Genomic DNA, 15618 nt, shown 5'->3' on the forward strand with positions numbered 1-15618 from the left:
ATTGAAGAATCTCCAAACCCAACAGACCAACATTTATATGATATGTTAAAGGCGGCAGATATAGAGTTGTGGCCTGGTTGTAAAACTCATACCCAATTATCTCTTGTAGCTCGATTGATGAGTTTAAAATCGGATAATAATATGTCAGGGCGATGTTTTGATAAGATTTTGGAGTTGATTAAAGAAATAATTCCCGATGATAATTTAGTGACTGGAGATTTCTACAGTGCAAAGAAATTGCTTCGTGGGATGGGTTTGCCAATTGAAAAGATTGATTAATGTCGCAATAACTGTATGCTTTTTTTGGGGGGGGTGATGAAAGCTTGAACGAGTGTAAGTTTTACGATGCAAAACGTTACAAAGAATCTTCTGGTCCTAGTGGAAGTCGCCAACAACGCCTAGTTGCAGTCAGTCAGATGCATTACTTTCCAATCACCCCAAGATTGCAAAGGTTATATGCATATAAAGCAACAACAGCTGATATGCGATGGCATGCTACATCAGTTAATGATGGTGTGAGAAGACACCCAGCAGACTCACCTGCGTGGAAATATTTTGACAGTACATTTCCTGATTTTGCGGCTGAAGTTAGAAATGTAAGATTGGGGGCTTTGTACTGATGGATTCTCGCCATTCAATAATTTTGGAAAGCAATATTCCTCATGGCCAATCCTACTTACCCCATACAATCTTCTTCCTTGGATGTGCATGAGAGAACAACGCATATTTCTCACTGCTGTTGTCCCTGGGCCACACAATCCAAAGGATATGATTGATGTTTTTCTTCAACCGTTGATTGCTGAGTTAACTCATCTTTGGGAAGTCGGTGTCCAAAGCATGTTATATGCTTGATAATGATGACAAAAGAATCTTACTTAAGTGGATTGAAGGGCTTAGATTTCCTGATGGCTATGTATCCTCGTTGGGTAGATGTCTCAACTTGAGTACACTTCAAATGTTTGGTATGAAGAGTCATGACTGCCACGTGATGATGCAACGAGTATTGCCGATCGCATTAAAAGAACTTCTACCATTCAATGTGTGGAAAGCAATTACAGATCTTTGTCTCTTTTTCAAAGATTTGACATCACCAAACATTCAAATTGACAATCTTCTTCAGATGCAAGAAAACATTCATGTCATTCTGTGTAAGTTGGAAAGAATCTTCCCTCCTAGTTTCTTCTACTCTATGGAGCATCTTCTAATACACTTGGCCGATGAGGCCATGATGGCAGGCCCCGTACAATATAGATGGATGTATCCATTTGAGAGGTACTTGGGAAAGTTGAAGAAAATGGTTAAAAACAAAGCCAAAGTTGAAGGATCAATTACAAATGTTTATCTTGTGGAAGAGGCTACAACATTCTGTTGTTATTACTTTGAAGATCACGTTAAGACAAAGCAACGAAATGTACCTCGAAACTTTGAAGGTAGTGGTGTTGATGTGCTCCCTGACATGTTGTCTGTCTTCAAGTATGTTGGGAGGCCATTTGAAAAGATGACAACTAGATTTCTGGAACCTAAAGAGCACGCCGCCGCCCATTTGTACGTGCTAAATAATGGCACAGAAGTTACAGAAACCTACACAAGGTATGTATACTTAATTATCAAACATTAATTTTTTGAGGATGAAATGCGTGCCAAATTTCCTCATAAAACCTCAATAATAGGTTGTTTAATTAACATGATATTAATCTATAGGTTGTTTGAGGATGAAATGCGTGCCAAATTTCCTCATCTTTCATCCAATGAACTGCAACTGAAACTTGAGAAAGAATTTCCCACATGGTTCAAAGCATATGTAAGTTCTTTCTTTGTTAATTATCTCAAAGTATACTATAATTAGATTTTACTAATAATTTTCTTTCAATAATAGGCTTCAAATCCAACAAATGAGCTAGTCAATTCATTTTTGCATCATTTGTCATTGGGACCTCTGCACAGAGTTACTAAGTACCAAGGATTCTTTGTCAATGGATTCAAATTTCATACGGTTTCTTATGGCTCGAAGAAATCAACTGATAATAGTGGATTGTGCGTTAAGGGTTCAGTGTTGAACGGTGTCCAGTTAGATTTCTATAGTCGTTTGTTAGAGGTTGTTGTCCTAGAGTATCCTGGGCTACCAATGAAAACAACCACATTGTTCAAATGTGAGTGGTTTGACCCTCAAATTCTAATTGGAACCGAAATTGATCGTGACTTCAATTTAGTTTCAGTGCACACGAATCGTCGTTATTCCAAATATGAACCATTTATCCTCGCCAATCAAGCTGCACAAGTTTATTATTGCTTGTATCCGAGTAAAAATAACAACAAAAGAAATTGGTTTGCTGCTTGTAAAGTTTCCACAACTGAACTTCCAACAATATCCTCGCCAAGCAAGGCCAGTTGTTGAAGTTTCCACAGCTGAACTTCAAACAATGTCTTTGCCTTTTCAAGAGGAAGTCGTAGGCAGAATATCTCTTACGAATATATATGACATTCCAACAACGGTTCATCCACATGGAGGCGAGGTGGACATAAATGATGATGATGATGATGATGATGATGATGAAGATGATGAAGACCTTATCTTACAATCCCCCGAGTCTTCTAACACTGAATCTGATTGAGTAATCAATTACTTCAAATAAACCATATTTGTCAATTTTATATATTTAGTGTGGTCAACAATAAAACAAACAAACTAATATATTAATTACTTCAAATTTGGATATAGATGTCTACTTCTACTCCATTCGATTCTGGTCCTTCGATCACTGATACGCCGCCCGAGGATGAAAACTCCAATGTGGAGGAGGAACGTGTTGCTAGAGATGGCCGGACATGGGTGTATTTCACTCGTAGGTACGTTTCACAATGTATCATTCAAAATGTAATGTACATTAATTCTAAATTTAATTTCAAAACTTTAAGTATTCTGAGGCCGACTAGAGCTATTCGGGCTAGGGCGACTGATAGCTTCCAAGGTATGCCACATGAAAGTGGCACCAATTGGAAGAATTTGACTGAGGAGATGAAGGATTTTTATTTCGATGAGTTTGAGGTACGATCATCTCATATATAATAATGTTATTCTAAATTAACAATCATAATACTAATTTTACTCTTATTTGCAATATCTTTAAACAGAAAGTATTTTGTTGGGATAAAATGCAACATACCAGGCAGGCTATTAAGAAAGCGTGGGTTAAGTCGGCTCGAGTGGCGTATAAGGATTACATCTCCAATTGCAAGAAGGTCCTTTTGATACAAAGGAAGACGATTGATTATCTTCAGCCTAACATTGAGGCTGCTTGGAGGGTTTATTGGGCTTTGCCTCAGACTCAGACAAGGTCTACTCAGGCGTCCATGAATCGCCGCTCAGAGCCATGCAGTCCGGGTACAGGGATGGCTATCCATCATGGAGGGTCGCGTAGTGCTATAGATCATGCTGAGCATCTGGTAACTTGTAGATATTTTTATTTAAAGTTTTTATGCATGCTAAATTGTTAATTTTATCTTTAATGTGTTTTGGAAGGCTCGAGAGAGCAATATTCCTTTTGACGAGACTTCTTGGGCTACTTTTCGACGGATCCATTATAAGAATGGACAGTATACCGTTGGACGACCTGCGCAGCATGGGGTATGACGTTAATTTACTGTCTTTAAATTCTTTTGTTCGAATAATTTATTTTACAACTATTCTAACTGTATTGGGAAAAATTCGTATAAGGCCCAAATGAATTTATTCGGTCCAACTAGACGGTCCAATCGGATGGGTCAGATTCGATCCATATCGAAAGTCCAAATTTGGGCCCAGAGACATACAGGTTCATCATGTTAAACCCTAGAAAGGGCTGCTACTTGTTGAAGAGAGAGAGAAAATAGGCATCGTGGGATATCTTTTCCTAAAAATTCGGAGCAGTTAGGGTGGAACTTAAGATGAAAAGCAACCCTAGCCGCCAGAGGACTAGGATATATATAACCCGACTAGGTCAGACGACCCAGCCGATCATTCATACTCTAATCACTGCTACCTGCACTTATACTCTACACGATTTGCTTTCTTGCTCAATCAATCCGCCTCCACGCTCTCACGGTCTGAAGTTCAGAACAACCCTGACCCGTCAGGCTGACTAGTCCGACCAGCCAGACCGACTACTTCAACCCTGCTCTATTATTTCATTAATTTTACGTCTTATTATTATTTTTACGAATTCCGTCAAATATCTTTTATTGTTGAACTGACTTGAGCGTCAGAGGCCCTTCCATCGACACCCCCACTGGTGTTCCTAGAAGGGATCTAATGTGTTTGTGGTTCTCAGGTTGCTAGTGCCCGCCGATCCGGACGTACCCGACATCCTATTTCGTGGTTGTTGGATCCATCCCCAACACTAACTTTTTTTGTATTGTAGTTGGAGGTCGATAGGAGATTGGCAGAGCTTCGCCAAACACAGGAAGAGGTTACGCCCTCATATGTAGATCGCATCTTCCGAGAGGTCGTCACTCCTGATCTGAGGGGGCGCATCATGGGATTAGGCATGATGATGTCCAGGGCGATTACTGAGAGCGGTGAGTCGTCGAGCACGCACTCCACTAGCACCTCCCAGTTTTCTTTCCCTGTTGCCTCGAGAGATGAGCTCATTACATTGAGGGAGGAGCTGAGCTCCACACAGAGGGAGCTAGAGGCCAGGAGAGCGAACGAGGAGGCTCAGAGCAGGGCTATACAGGAGATGCAAGCCCAGATCGCGCTCCTCATGCGAGGATATCGAGCACAGTCCCCCTTCGACGCCTCTGATGGGACCCACCCGGACCTGTGATTATATTTACTCTCGTTTGTTGTAGATACTATACTTTGAATACTGAATTTCTAAACTTGTTGACATATTTTATGATTTGCTACTTTGTTATTTGATGTCTTTCTACTTTGATATTGGTTGATAATTTTGAATAATTTACAATATAATTGAAAACAGGAAATATAAATTCTGAAGAAAAAAAATAGTAATTAAATTAACGACCGAAAATCCGGTCGAAAATCGGTAAACGGTCGTTAAAAATTGACGTCAAAAAACAGAAAAAAAAAAACGTCCAGCAACGACCGAAATTCTTATCTTAACGACCGAATTTCGGTCTTTAAACAACGATCGAAAACAAAATGGTCGTGAAATATCCCTGAAGATTAACGACCGTTTATTTTCGGTCGTTGTTTAACAACCGAAATTCGGTCGTTGAAAGATGAAATCTGTCGTCCCCGGCAGGCTTGGCTACTGTTTTTAAGACCGCATAAACGGTCGTTAAAAATAATTTTCGGTCGTTAAATTTTAACGACCGAAAAAAAACGGTCGTTGAAGCCCGCACGACGAACAAAACGCCGACCACAGTTTTCGGTCGTTAGTTCGGTCGTTAAGGGTTTAACGACCGAATTTTCGAGTTTAACGACCGAAAATTCGGTCGCTAGAGCCGCGTTTTCTTGTAGTGCGAGTGCCATTTGATAGATGTTTTCCAATTCCAAAAGGTAGCTTTCAGCTGCTCTCTTTTTCTTCTTTACAAAATGCACTGTTCACAGCTGCTATCCTTCAATCTCCCATTGCAGTTGATGACATTCAATCCTCTTTCTCCCACATGCATGGCCTAGTCTAGCATGCCATATCATATAGTCTTCTTTAGAAACATTCTCACAATCACCAACTAATGTATTTGCCACCAAATAGTACAGACTAAATCTCCTAATTAATTCCCTTCATTATATTTTAGAATTTTTTGTAATATGGAGATTTCCTAATTCTGACTTCCAACTATAGTCTTTAGATTCCAATGTTCCCAGAGATATTAAGATTCTTTTCAACTTAGGAATAAATCTAACATCAGATAATCCTTCATATATCCATCATGCAATTTCAATTTCAACTTAATATTTCCAATACATGCCTCCAACTGTACATACCTGCAGGTCATTTCCTAATAAGCCAGAGCCTTCATCAAGTCTTCTAAAATTAGAAAGCCACTCATTTCTTGGGCACATGTGGAAGCTACAACCCGAGTTTAAGATCCAATATTATTCTACTTGTCCATTGACCACATTCAACATCTCTGCAACTTCATCTCCTTTGCTACATCAGCAGTGTAAGAGCCTTGATTCTTGTCTGATAGCAAACTTTCTTGAGCCCCGGTTTCTTGCAGTGATGACATTTGCGAGTCTCTTTCCTATCAAACTCTTTTTCTTTAGTTTGATAACTCTTCTTTCCCTTCCTGTTTGCCCTTCCACTTCTTGAATTTCTTGACATTCATGGCTTCAGTCTGCATCTATTGTTTGCCTTCATTTTGCTTTTGCAATTCCTTCGCTTTCAATGCATTTTGAATTAACTTCCTCAATTGTTATTGTGTTCTCTCTGCCAAATAGCATCGATCTTTGAGATGCTCAAAACTCACTCAAGACACAATCAAGATAAGAACTCTTCACTAGATTCAATCGAGAACAAATACAATTCGAAACTACAAACTGGAATGAAAGAATGAATGCTACTCTCTTATGCACTCTCTCTTATCACTCTCTCACAGTCTGCTTTAATCTCTCTTCAGACAACAATATGAATTCACTAACTGAGAACTAATTAAAGAAGAAATCAATGGACGCCAGCGGAATCAGCTCGCCAGCGGAGTCATCTCGCCAGTGGAGTCAGCTCGCCAGCGGACTCATCTCGCCAGCGGAGTCATATCGCCAGCGGAGTCCTCCCGCCAGAGGAGTCATTCCGCCAGAGAAGTCCTCCCGCCAGAGGAATCCTCCCACCAGAGGAGTCCTTCCGCCAGAGGAGTCCTTCCGCCAGAGGAATCCTCCCGCCAGAGGAATCCTTCCACCAGAGGAATCCTCCCGCCAGAGGAATCCCTGCTTTCCAGAGTCGAGGAGCGGACGTGCAGAGCAGAGCGTACGGAGCTGGTTTTCTCACTAGGGTTTATTCTAGCTTGCTGATCAAGTTTCTTTTGTTTGCTTGTTTTTACGATTATGTCCTTCTTTAAATTAGGGTTTTATTTTGCCTATATATATGGCGGCTGTATGGAACAAAAATGAATGAACTTTGATGATATATGAAATTTGTGAGATTATTCTCTCTTGAGAACTTCGAGTTCTTCCTGGATATACAAGCAACAAAAAAGAAACGAGCTGCGCGCATTCTGTTTTCAACAGCTAAAGTCTGTTTATAACAGACTTTTCCATGCAGTCCCTCAACTAACGCCTATTTGCCAATAAGCCCTGCTGCATTGCATGAAATTTTGATCATTTAATTCAACATAAGAGATGAACAAACTAGAAAATAAGATAATCAAGAGTAGAGAGGTCAAAGAAATGGCGAAACTATATATCAGTTTAAATTGCATTATTCTTGTCGTTGCATGTAATTTATGCGATGATACATAATAGTATATACGTATTAATTACAAAGGAACAAGAAAAAGAAAAAAAGAAAAAAAAACAGTTTAATCTTGGTTTTAATCCCATCACCTCATCTCACTGGTTGAAGGAATCCCCATCTGCAACCACCCTCCATCCAAGTTCACATCCCTTAGATCGCTCAGCTTTCTTAGCTTCATCTCACACGCCTCTTCGCCGCCCCGGTCGATCGGGCCGTCACCGGGTTTCGGCAGTTGGTTTTGATCGGTCCACTGCTGCAAGCACAATCTTGTCGATGCCTCACATTTACTAGTTCTATCACCATCATGAACGCCATCGTTGTCGTTGTCATTGTCGTCGCCACCATTATCGCGTTTCCGATCATGCTGTGGCGCGGGAGGGAGGTTGAGATTGAGATCGAGCTGTTGATCATGATCATGCTCATGCTCATGCTCATGATCAAGAAGATGATGGGGCTTTGCAGTAGTGAAGAGGGGTGGTTTCTTGCAGAGCTGTTGGCTCCGGTGATCGTATTGGAAATCGTGGAAATTCGGGATGAAGGCGTTGTCCGTGGAGGTTGTGAGCCAATGGCACCTCTTGTGGCCGCCTAGGGCTTGGCCGGAGGAGAAGACGCGGCGGCAGACGGAGCACTCGTGCATCTTGGTCCTCTTCCTGGCGGAGGGCACGGGGCGGAGGGCGGTGTCGGGCTCGGGTGGGGGCGGGTGGGGCTCTTGATCCTCTTGCATCGACGGCTCCTGAATATCGTCGAGGCTTTCGTCGTCGTTGAGGCCGTCGATCTTGGACGCGAAGCAGCCCTTAACTTTCTTGTGGCTTGCCCTATGGCCCCCTAATGCTTGGTGGGAATTGAACACTTTTTTACAAGCTTTGCATTGGAAGGTGCCCTTCTCTACCACTTCTTTCCCCTTGGAATTACTCTCCTCTCTCTCATCACCGTGGGATGATGATTTCTTCGAGAGCATGACGAGGCAATTAGCTAGGTCTTCCTCTTCGCTTAAGCTCGGGTGCTCGTGGATCAATGGCGTGTCGGTTTTGGAGCGAGGAGATGGCAAGAAGGAGGAGGAGCTTTTCTCTCTCTCAATACCTTCTCTATTAATCGGCGATGGCTTCTTGAACTCACCGTCATCCTCGCCCACGTGATGAAACCCTAGAAATCGAGGCGTCTTAGCACGAAGAAAGTAGGAATGCTTGTTATTGTTGGACTGATGATCATGAGGCTTTATCCTCATCCCTTGATGATCACCTGCATTATGATCGTGGTTGGTTGCGATCCTCATTTGGCCCCCAAACCCTAAGCCTCTATACTGCCTCAATTCTTGCTTATCATGTTGAAGATGCTCATTCTCCATCATCTCCACACTCATCACTCCAGCTAACTCTCTCTTTGTTAATTGCTCATGAGTGTTATATATATGTATATACAAAGTGATGGTGGGCTATGGTGATGTATGTAGTAGTGTGGGACCAGTGGTTATATATAGTGTGTAGAGTAGTGAGTAGATTAATGTGGGGTGGTTTTGGACAAAGTATGTAAGAATGGGGAAGACCTAGTTTTTAGTTGAATTTCTTGGATGCTTTTGTGGAGGAGAGGGAGAGACTGAGGTGAAAGTGTTGGGTGGTGGAGAGGTGTTCTCTGTGAGTGTGCGGTTGTCGATTGCTTTCCACGATTAATTCGGGACTTAGTAATAATAAATTCATCATATTATAGTAACATGCATAACAATTGGTCAACGTAGACTAATATCAGTATATGGTAGTCATTTTATTTTCACTTACTCTACGTGTACGTGTAGTAGTGTGCATGAATATCAAGGACAAATACTTTTTTTTAAGACATGCATGAAAATATGAACTACTTTTTTCCTGCTTTGAAAACGTGCGTCATACCTTAGCTTCGAAAAAGAAAACGTGTATCATACTTAGCTAGCTAGCTCTATTTTTATCTTAATCCTAGCTCTTAAGTAAGCTTTGAAGATTTCTCGAATGATTTTTTAATGTAGCTAGTAACTTCAAACGAAGAGGCGAATATGCAAAAATGTTCCTTTAGATTAAAGTCAAACTCTGCAGCCAAGAAGGGATCGGAGATGACTATTTATTAATTAAGACTAGCTAGATGTGTGAGTTGCAAACAATTCACAAATTTAATTCACATTAATCAATTATTTGAAATTATTAGAGTTGAATAATTATAAGAAAAATCACAATAACATATAGTAATAATTAATTTTGAGAAATTTTATGAGTCAGGAGACCGGTGTTATTCATGAGATCGGATTAGATGAAGAGGGCGCGATCCCGGGCAGCAGGGCGCTGGCGCGACCGCGGCCCATGGCGTGGCTACGGGGTGCATCATCGGAGAATTGTGGCACGGATCATCGTGAAAAAAATGTAGTAATTAATATGAAAACATTATCTTTTTTCGTATTAACTTTTTCTTACGATAGTTATTACTTTAACCAAATAAATTAAAAGTACAAGTTCTCGTGAGTAAAAATAACAATTGTTGTGAAAAAAAAAAAGTAATGTTTGACAAACATTTTCTTCATGTCGATTATTACTTTCATCACAACAATATATATACTTTGAATTATCCATATTTTATAACCGGATTGTGACCCATGACCCACGCCCAAACTTGCCCCAACTCAATCCATCTCATACACTCAGTCTCACCCAAAGTTTTTGCCAAATTTTAAAACAATATATTATTTTCATGATTAGTATAAACTAGAATTAATATTGTAATTGAGTCGAATTATGTTTATAATTTAATTAATAGTTTTTTTAGTTTGTCATAAAATAATTTTTTCAAACTAAACTTTTTCCTTAATAGTTAAAATAGGAAATAAAATATATACCAATAGCTTCTATAATATGAACTATTGTATATATAATATATGGTTCATAATTAACATTGAAAAGCTTAAAAGATAATTTTAATTTGAGTAGACACCACATGTGTTTGTTTATCCAATATTAAAAGCTTACTTGCTTAATTTGAATTGTATGTTCCTTATATCACTGATTTTTTTTCCTAGTTGAATTATAAACGTAGAAATGTAAGCTTTATTACTCTTTAATTTATATCATTATACTATTCAATTTGGCATGATATAATCTAAATGATATGAATTCCTTGTATGCTTATTATTATCTAAATTGAATTGAAATTTATGAATCTTTTTTGTCATTTTTTGCCTGATAATTTTTAATCAAGCCACTCCATTTGTCAGACATTAAATTATTAATATGCACCAGCGCCGGCCTATACATTATACATTGGTAGAAGGTATTTACGCATATTAAAATACGTCCAGAAAATATTGAAGTTATTCTATATATTTTATAATATATATATTATACTATATATTTTTAACTTAAAGGTTTTTCTATATATTTATATTTTCAGAAAAAGTAATCAAAACTTGAATTCTTGAACTCCAGTTTTTTTTTTGTGAGTGTGTATGTGCATGATTCGAGAGTGTAGTGTTGGGGTTAAATAGAAGGGGAGACAAATAAATATTCGGGATATATATTCTAAATTGATCAATGAGTTATTTTGGATGAAAAAAAAATAATAATAATTTAGGATGTTTCCCAATATATTTCCTTTTTACAACTGTGGTTACCTCATCAAATCTATTGAAGATCATGACCAATCAACGACTCAATCACTAAAATTGTTATAGTTGTTACATCTGACTTATAATATTTTTATATATAGTCTCAAAATGGATAATACTTTCAATATTTTAAAGAATTTTTGGTACAAAATAATATTCCCTCCATCTACAAAAAATTAAAGTTCATTTTTCTCATTTTGGGACGTCCACAAAAATTAGTCAATTTCTATTTTTCAAAACTTTACATCACATGGTGAACCCCTTTTTTCATTCACAATATAATTAATTATCATTATTAATTAACACTACCTTTCAGGTGAGATTTCTTCTCCACTCACAATGTATTCAACTATTTCTATTAAAACTTGTGTCGTCCCATTTTAAGATTATTTTTTGTGGACGAAGGGAGCACTTAATTATCTTATATAAAAATAAATGAAATAAGGATATATACTTGTACGTTGTGTTGGGTTTCGATCTTAACATCGAAACTAACAAACTACACATGAAAATAATATTTACAACCAAAGAGAACGCACCCTAATAGTAAAATTTTCATTTGAAAAGGATGGATAAGAAAAGGTGAGATAATATTATCTTTTTCTCCTTTTTTTATCATGCTGTGTTTACTTTGTTATAAATAGATGGATAAAAAAATTGAAATGTTGGAAAATATTTTCACACCCTCCCAATAGGATAATATTATCCAACATTTGTGAGAAAATGAGTGAAAAAGGGGCTGCCCGAATAAATTTTCCAGCATGACCGGAGAAAATTATCCATCATAGGAAACATGTGAAAAATGATTGAAAATATACTTTTTCTAACATTTTCTATCAAAGTAAACACACCCTAAGTGTAAATCATCAGTTGTCATGTGTTATTATCGAGATCGATTTACTTATGGTCTTGCGAAATGTCTTTCAGAGATGAAATCTTCAAGCTCTAAGTGCTTTTAATCTTCCATAGGTGTTACACAACTCTCCATCTATCCTTCATTTGCCTTTGATTTCTTCTCTTGTAGTGTGATACATGGATTTGCCTCTTTGACAATTCAGCTTTGATTATAGCTTTTGTTGCTCATGCTGATACAATCAGATCTAAAACCATCTTTCGACTCTTTTTCTAAGGCCTCGCCTCGAGATCTTTTCACTCAATTTTGATGTAAGTTTTGTCGAGTGAGAGATATCCAATCCGATCATTTGTGATCTGATTTGATATCCCGACGTGCCAGATTTCACCCCATCAACTTATATACCGAAATTTATAAAAATAAACATTTTTAATCTAAATAATATATATACGTACATATATATAGATTTATTTACTAAATCATCCTTATAATTTTGAAAATAGGTAAGGATGTTATAGCTAGATATATCAAAAATTTTGAGAATTAGTAGACATTTTTACACGAGTAATACATTATTACATTTAAAGTTTTTTCTACAAGCATTTATATAGTTAATTAATTGACGCACATTGGAAAGCGAGAGAGGCTATTATGTACGCGGTGTTGTATCTATATACATATTTGTTTTAATTTCTTTATGCAATATTTCTAGTATTGTTAATATAGAGATATGTATATGAAATGACGTTCACGTTCCATTTCATTAGTGCATGCGCACCACGCAGAAATCCCTTGTTTTTAAGTTTGTTTATCTCAAGATGCAAGACTGGATTTCTTATCTACAACGAGTAGTTTACATCTGATGGAATTGAAGATTTGTTGAGACGAAGAAAATGAATGAATGAATTAAGTTAAAAGAGGCTTCTCAATATCAAAGACGGTTTGGATGGAGTCGTCCTCAACAATCGGACTCTCTGCATTTTTGCCTTCATTTCTTTTAGCCCAAAGCACCAAATACAGACCAGTGAACATCACCAACATACCTGCCAGGCTGCCATGCAAATATTTATCTATTTTTAATAATAAAAATAAAGAAATCATGATATGTTAATAATACCTTCCAGCAGCAATGGAATCGCCCAAGGAGATAGAGATGGCAGCAGAAATGACAGTTCCAAGAGGGTTGAAAATGGAGACCACAACTGGACCTCTTTTCTTCATTGCCCATGCATTGAAGCTTACACACATTCCGCTAATCCCGCCTGCCTGCACTTAATTTTCATCCAACTCTATTTAAATTACTTACTCTACCTCTTTTTTCCTTTTTTCTATCAAAATAATTAGCCATGGCTCAACCTTAGTGCTATAGGTTGGTTGAGCAAAATGAAGAAATTAAAGAGTGGAGTTGAATTACCACAAGGGAGTAGCCAAGCAAATCTTGAAGAGTTGATGCAGGCCAATGAGGGTAGTCCCAATAATTTTGATCTTCAACAATCTCCACTATTGCTGTAATCATGGAACCCAGCAACGAAGTTATCGCACACAGCGATATCGATGCAGAAAATTCCTTCAATGTTATAGCCTGCAGCACAACTTGGCTGGACAGAACAAAAACAGCAGCAATGAGATACATGCAACCTAGGATTGTCTGTGAGTCGAACTCCGTGGGGGCTTTGACGCCGCCGACGTTGCGCATGCGCTCGTCGGGGGCGCTCTGCATTAGGCTCATCACCACTGCTCCCAACACGCACAGCATCGTCCCCGCTATCTTCGCTCTGCTGTACTTGCATGCTATATCCATCCTCTCTAACCTACAAATTAATTAATATTTGTTAGAATTAATTAATTGGGATGCCTTCAACAAAATCATATACACCTGAAGGCGCAGGCGATGAAGAAGATGAGCCCTGGTGCCAGATTTGGCATTGCTGTTGCTACTGCTGGTGAGGTCAGGTGGACTCCTTTCATGAACAAAGATTGAAACACTGTCACCCTGCGATGCACAAATTATGATTACGACACTCGCAAAATAATAAAAGAATTAAAATGAAATTTGTGTATTTGGATGCAGGATTTTATGTCCACACGCAAAATGAAGAATATTTGAAAGTTCGTGTATTTAGGCGCTATATGCATACCCTCCAAAGGAAAGTAAAAGCAATTGTATAACAAGCTTGTAAGTGATCCTTGAAGGCCATTGACTCCTGCAACATGAACATCCAACTATACATATATAATTATCAACAAGAACAAACATAATTTGGAGCAAATTAAGAAATTAGAAATAGGAGTTTTGCCTTTCAAAGAGGATTGCGAGAGGAGAGAGCACAAGAAAAGTGGCAAAAGTGGAACAGATTATTAGAGAAGAAGGTTGGAGTCCAGTTTTCAATATAGTGCTCAGCAAAATTGCGTTTCCCGCGTACAAGAATTGCACAGAAATTAATCCCATAACCACAGCAATTTCTTCCATCACTTCCCTTTTATTTGACTTCATTCCCATCATTTTTTCCTTTTCCTTTTCTTTTTCTTTATCTTTTTCTTTTCCTTTTTCTTTTTCTTTTTCCTTTCTGGATGCAGAAACATTAAAGCTCCTTCTTTCTCCCTCTTTATTTGCCTCTCTGATCTGCATGCATGCAGATTTATGTGTGGTGGTTGCCGGCGTCGTCTTCAGCTTTGGCCTTCCTCTTCCAATCAAGAAATAATATGCAACATCTCAGTTTTTTCTGGCAGAAAGAGCCATTTTTTATAAATGAACAAAAAGGCGCATTCCTCCATTGATCAATAATTTTGATGTTTTGATCATTCGCGGAAAGAAGGGTTTCTATAATTATAAATTAAGGAGTTTTCATGAAATTTACATACATGGGTATGCAAGGATTTTTGATTTCTTCCTTGTGTAGTTCTTCGTAATGATCACTTTTTTGTGTAAGTTGATGAGTTTGAGAAACAAAAGGAAATGTGTTGTTCCGGAAATGGATGGGAAGGCACATTATCCTGAATTTCTGGTCCAGTCGTTTGGATTCTCTAACAACCATCTAATTGATCAATTAGTTTTCTTGTATTTGCATTGTCATCAGTCATTTTGTGTGACAAGTCAAATTCAATATGTAAGATGCATGGATTTTCGGAGAGAAAATATAGCAATATTTGGCTACTATCTCGGATAAATATCTTTCCAAGTGTTTTAACATTAATGTTAAAGAAGTCATAATGCAACTAATAATGGATAAGAATTAAAGTCTCATAGTTGGGTAATTGGGTTGATTGTGTTATTGCCTTATTGGTGTTAATTTGAAAGAAACGAGAAGGTTAAGTACACCTGAATGAAAACTATTTCAATTCTTCTTCTAATTAGTGTACACTAATATTTCACACAGTGTGTTAAAAGTAATAGAAAGCAGGAGGTTTGAGAAGTGAGAGAAATGATTTCATTTTATTGAATGAATAATTATCAACTGATTACACATATTTATACTACCGCAGACTACTTAACTGTCTAACTAATACATGCTGACTCAGCAAACTAACTAACAAGAAGCTAACTAATCATCTAACAACTAAGCAAACAATAGACTTCAATATGCTCCAAAAAACTTATCCATGATCATCCAACGGCTCAAGTAACAGCAATCTTCGAAGAGCACAAAATCTAGGCTTAGCAAGAGGCTTGGTAAACACATCAGCTACTTGATCAGCAGCAGGAACATGACCAACTTCCATAAATTTGTCTTGAACCTTCTCCCGAATAAAAT

The 15618-nt window shown here is 37.9% G+C and overlaps 2 protein-coding genes across 4 annotated transcripts; both read right to left on the bottom strand.

Annotated features, from left to right (window-relative positions):
• Window positions 1-7335: 7335 nt before the first annotated feature.
• Window positions 7336-8852, bottom strand: LOC131004374 (uncharacterized). Its single transcript, XM_057931053.1, has one exon. It carries the CDS (start codon window positions 8752-8754, stop codon window positions 7480-7482), a length of 1275 nt encoding a protein of 424 aa, XP_057787036.1. The 5' UTR covers window positions 8755-8852; the 3' UTR covers window positions 7336-7479.
• Window positions 8853-12685: 3833 nt separating this feature from the next.
• LOC131004350 (WAT1-related protein At5g47470-like) lies at window positions 12686-14862 on the bottom strand. 3 transcript variants are annotated; one of them, XM_057931018.1, is made up of 6 exons: window positions 14164-14862; window positions 14005-14070; window positions 13743-13859; window positions 13281-13677; window positions 12984-13132; window positions 12686-12917 (listed from the first exon to the last, which is right to left on the bottom strand). In XM_057931018.1, the coding sequence occupies exons 1-6, from the start codon at window positions 14493-14495 to the stop codon at window positions 12773-12775; spliced, it is 1206 nt and encodes a 401-aa protein (XP_057787001.1). In that variant the 5' UTR covers window positions 14496-14862; the 3' UTR covers window positions 12686-12772. The 3 variants fall into 3 exon arrangements, with proteins under 3 accessions (XP_057787001.1, XP_057787003.1, XP_057787004.1); XM_057931020.1 differs by having other exon boundaries at window positions 12686-12909; window positions 14164-14861; XM_057931021.1 differs by having other exon boundaries at window positions 12752-12936; window positions 14164-14860.
• Window positions 14863-15618: the final 756 nt, after the last annotated feature.

The sequence above is a fragment of the Salvia miltiorrhiza genome, unplaced genomic scaffold, assembly GCF_028751815.1.
Source record: "Salvia miltiorrhiza cultivar Shanhuang (shh) unplaced genomic scaffold, IMPLAD_Smil_shh original_scaffold_386, whole genome shotgun sequence".
In the NCBI taxonomy this organism is placed as follows: Eukaryota; Viridiplantae; Streptophyta; class Magnoliopsida; order Lamiales; family Lamiaceae; genus Salvia; species Salvia miltiorrhiza.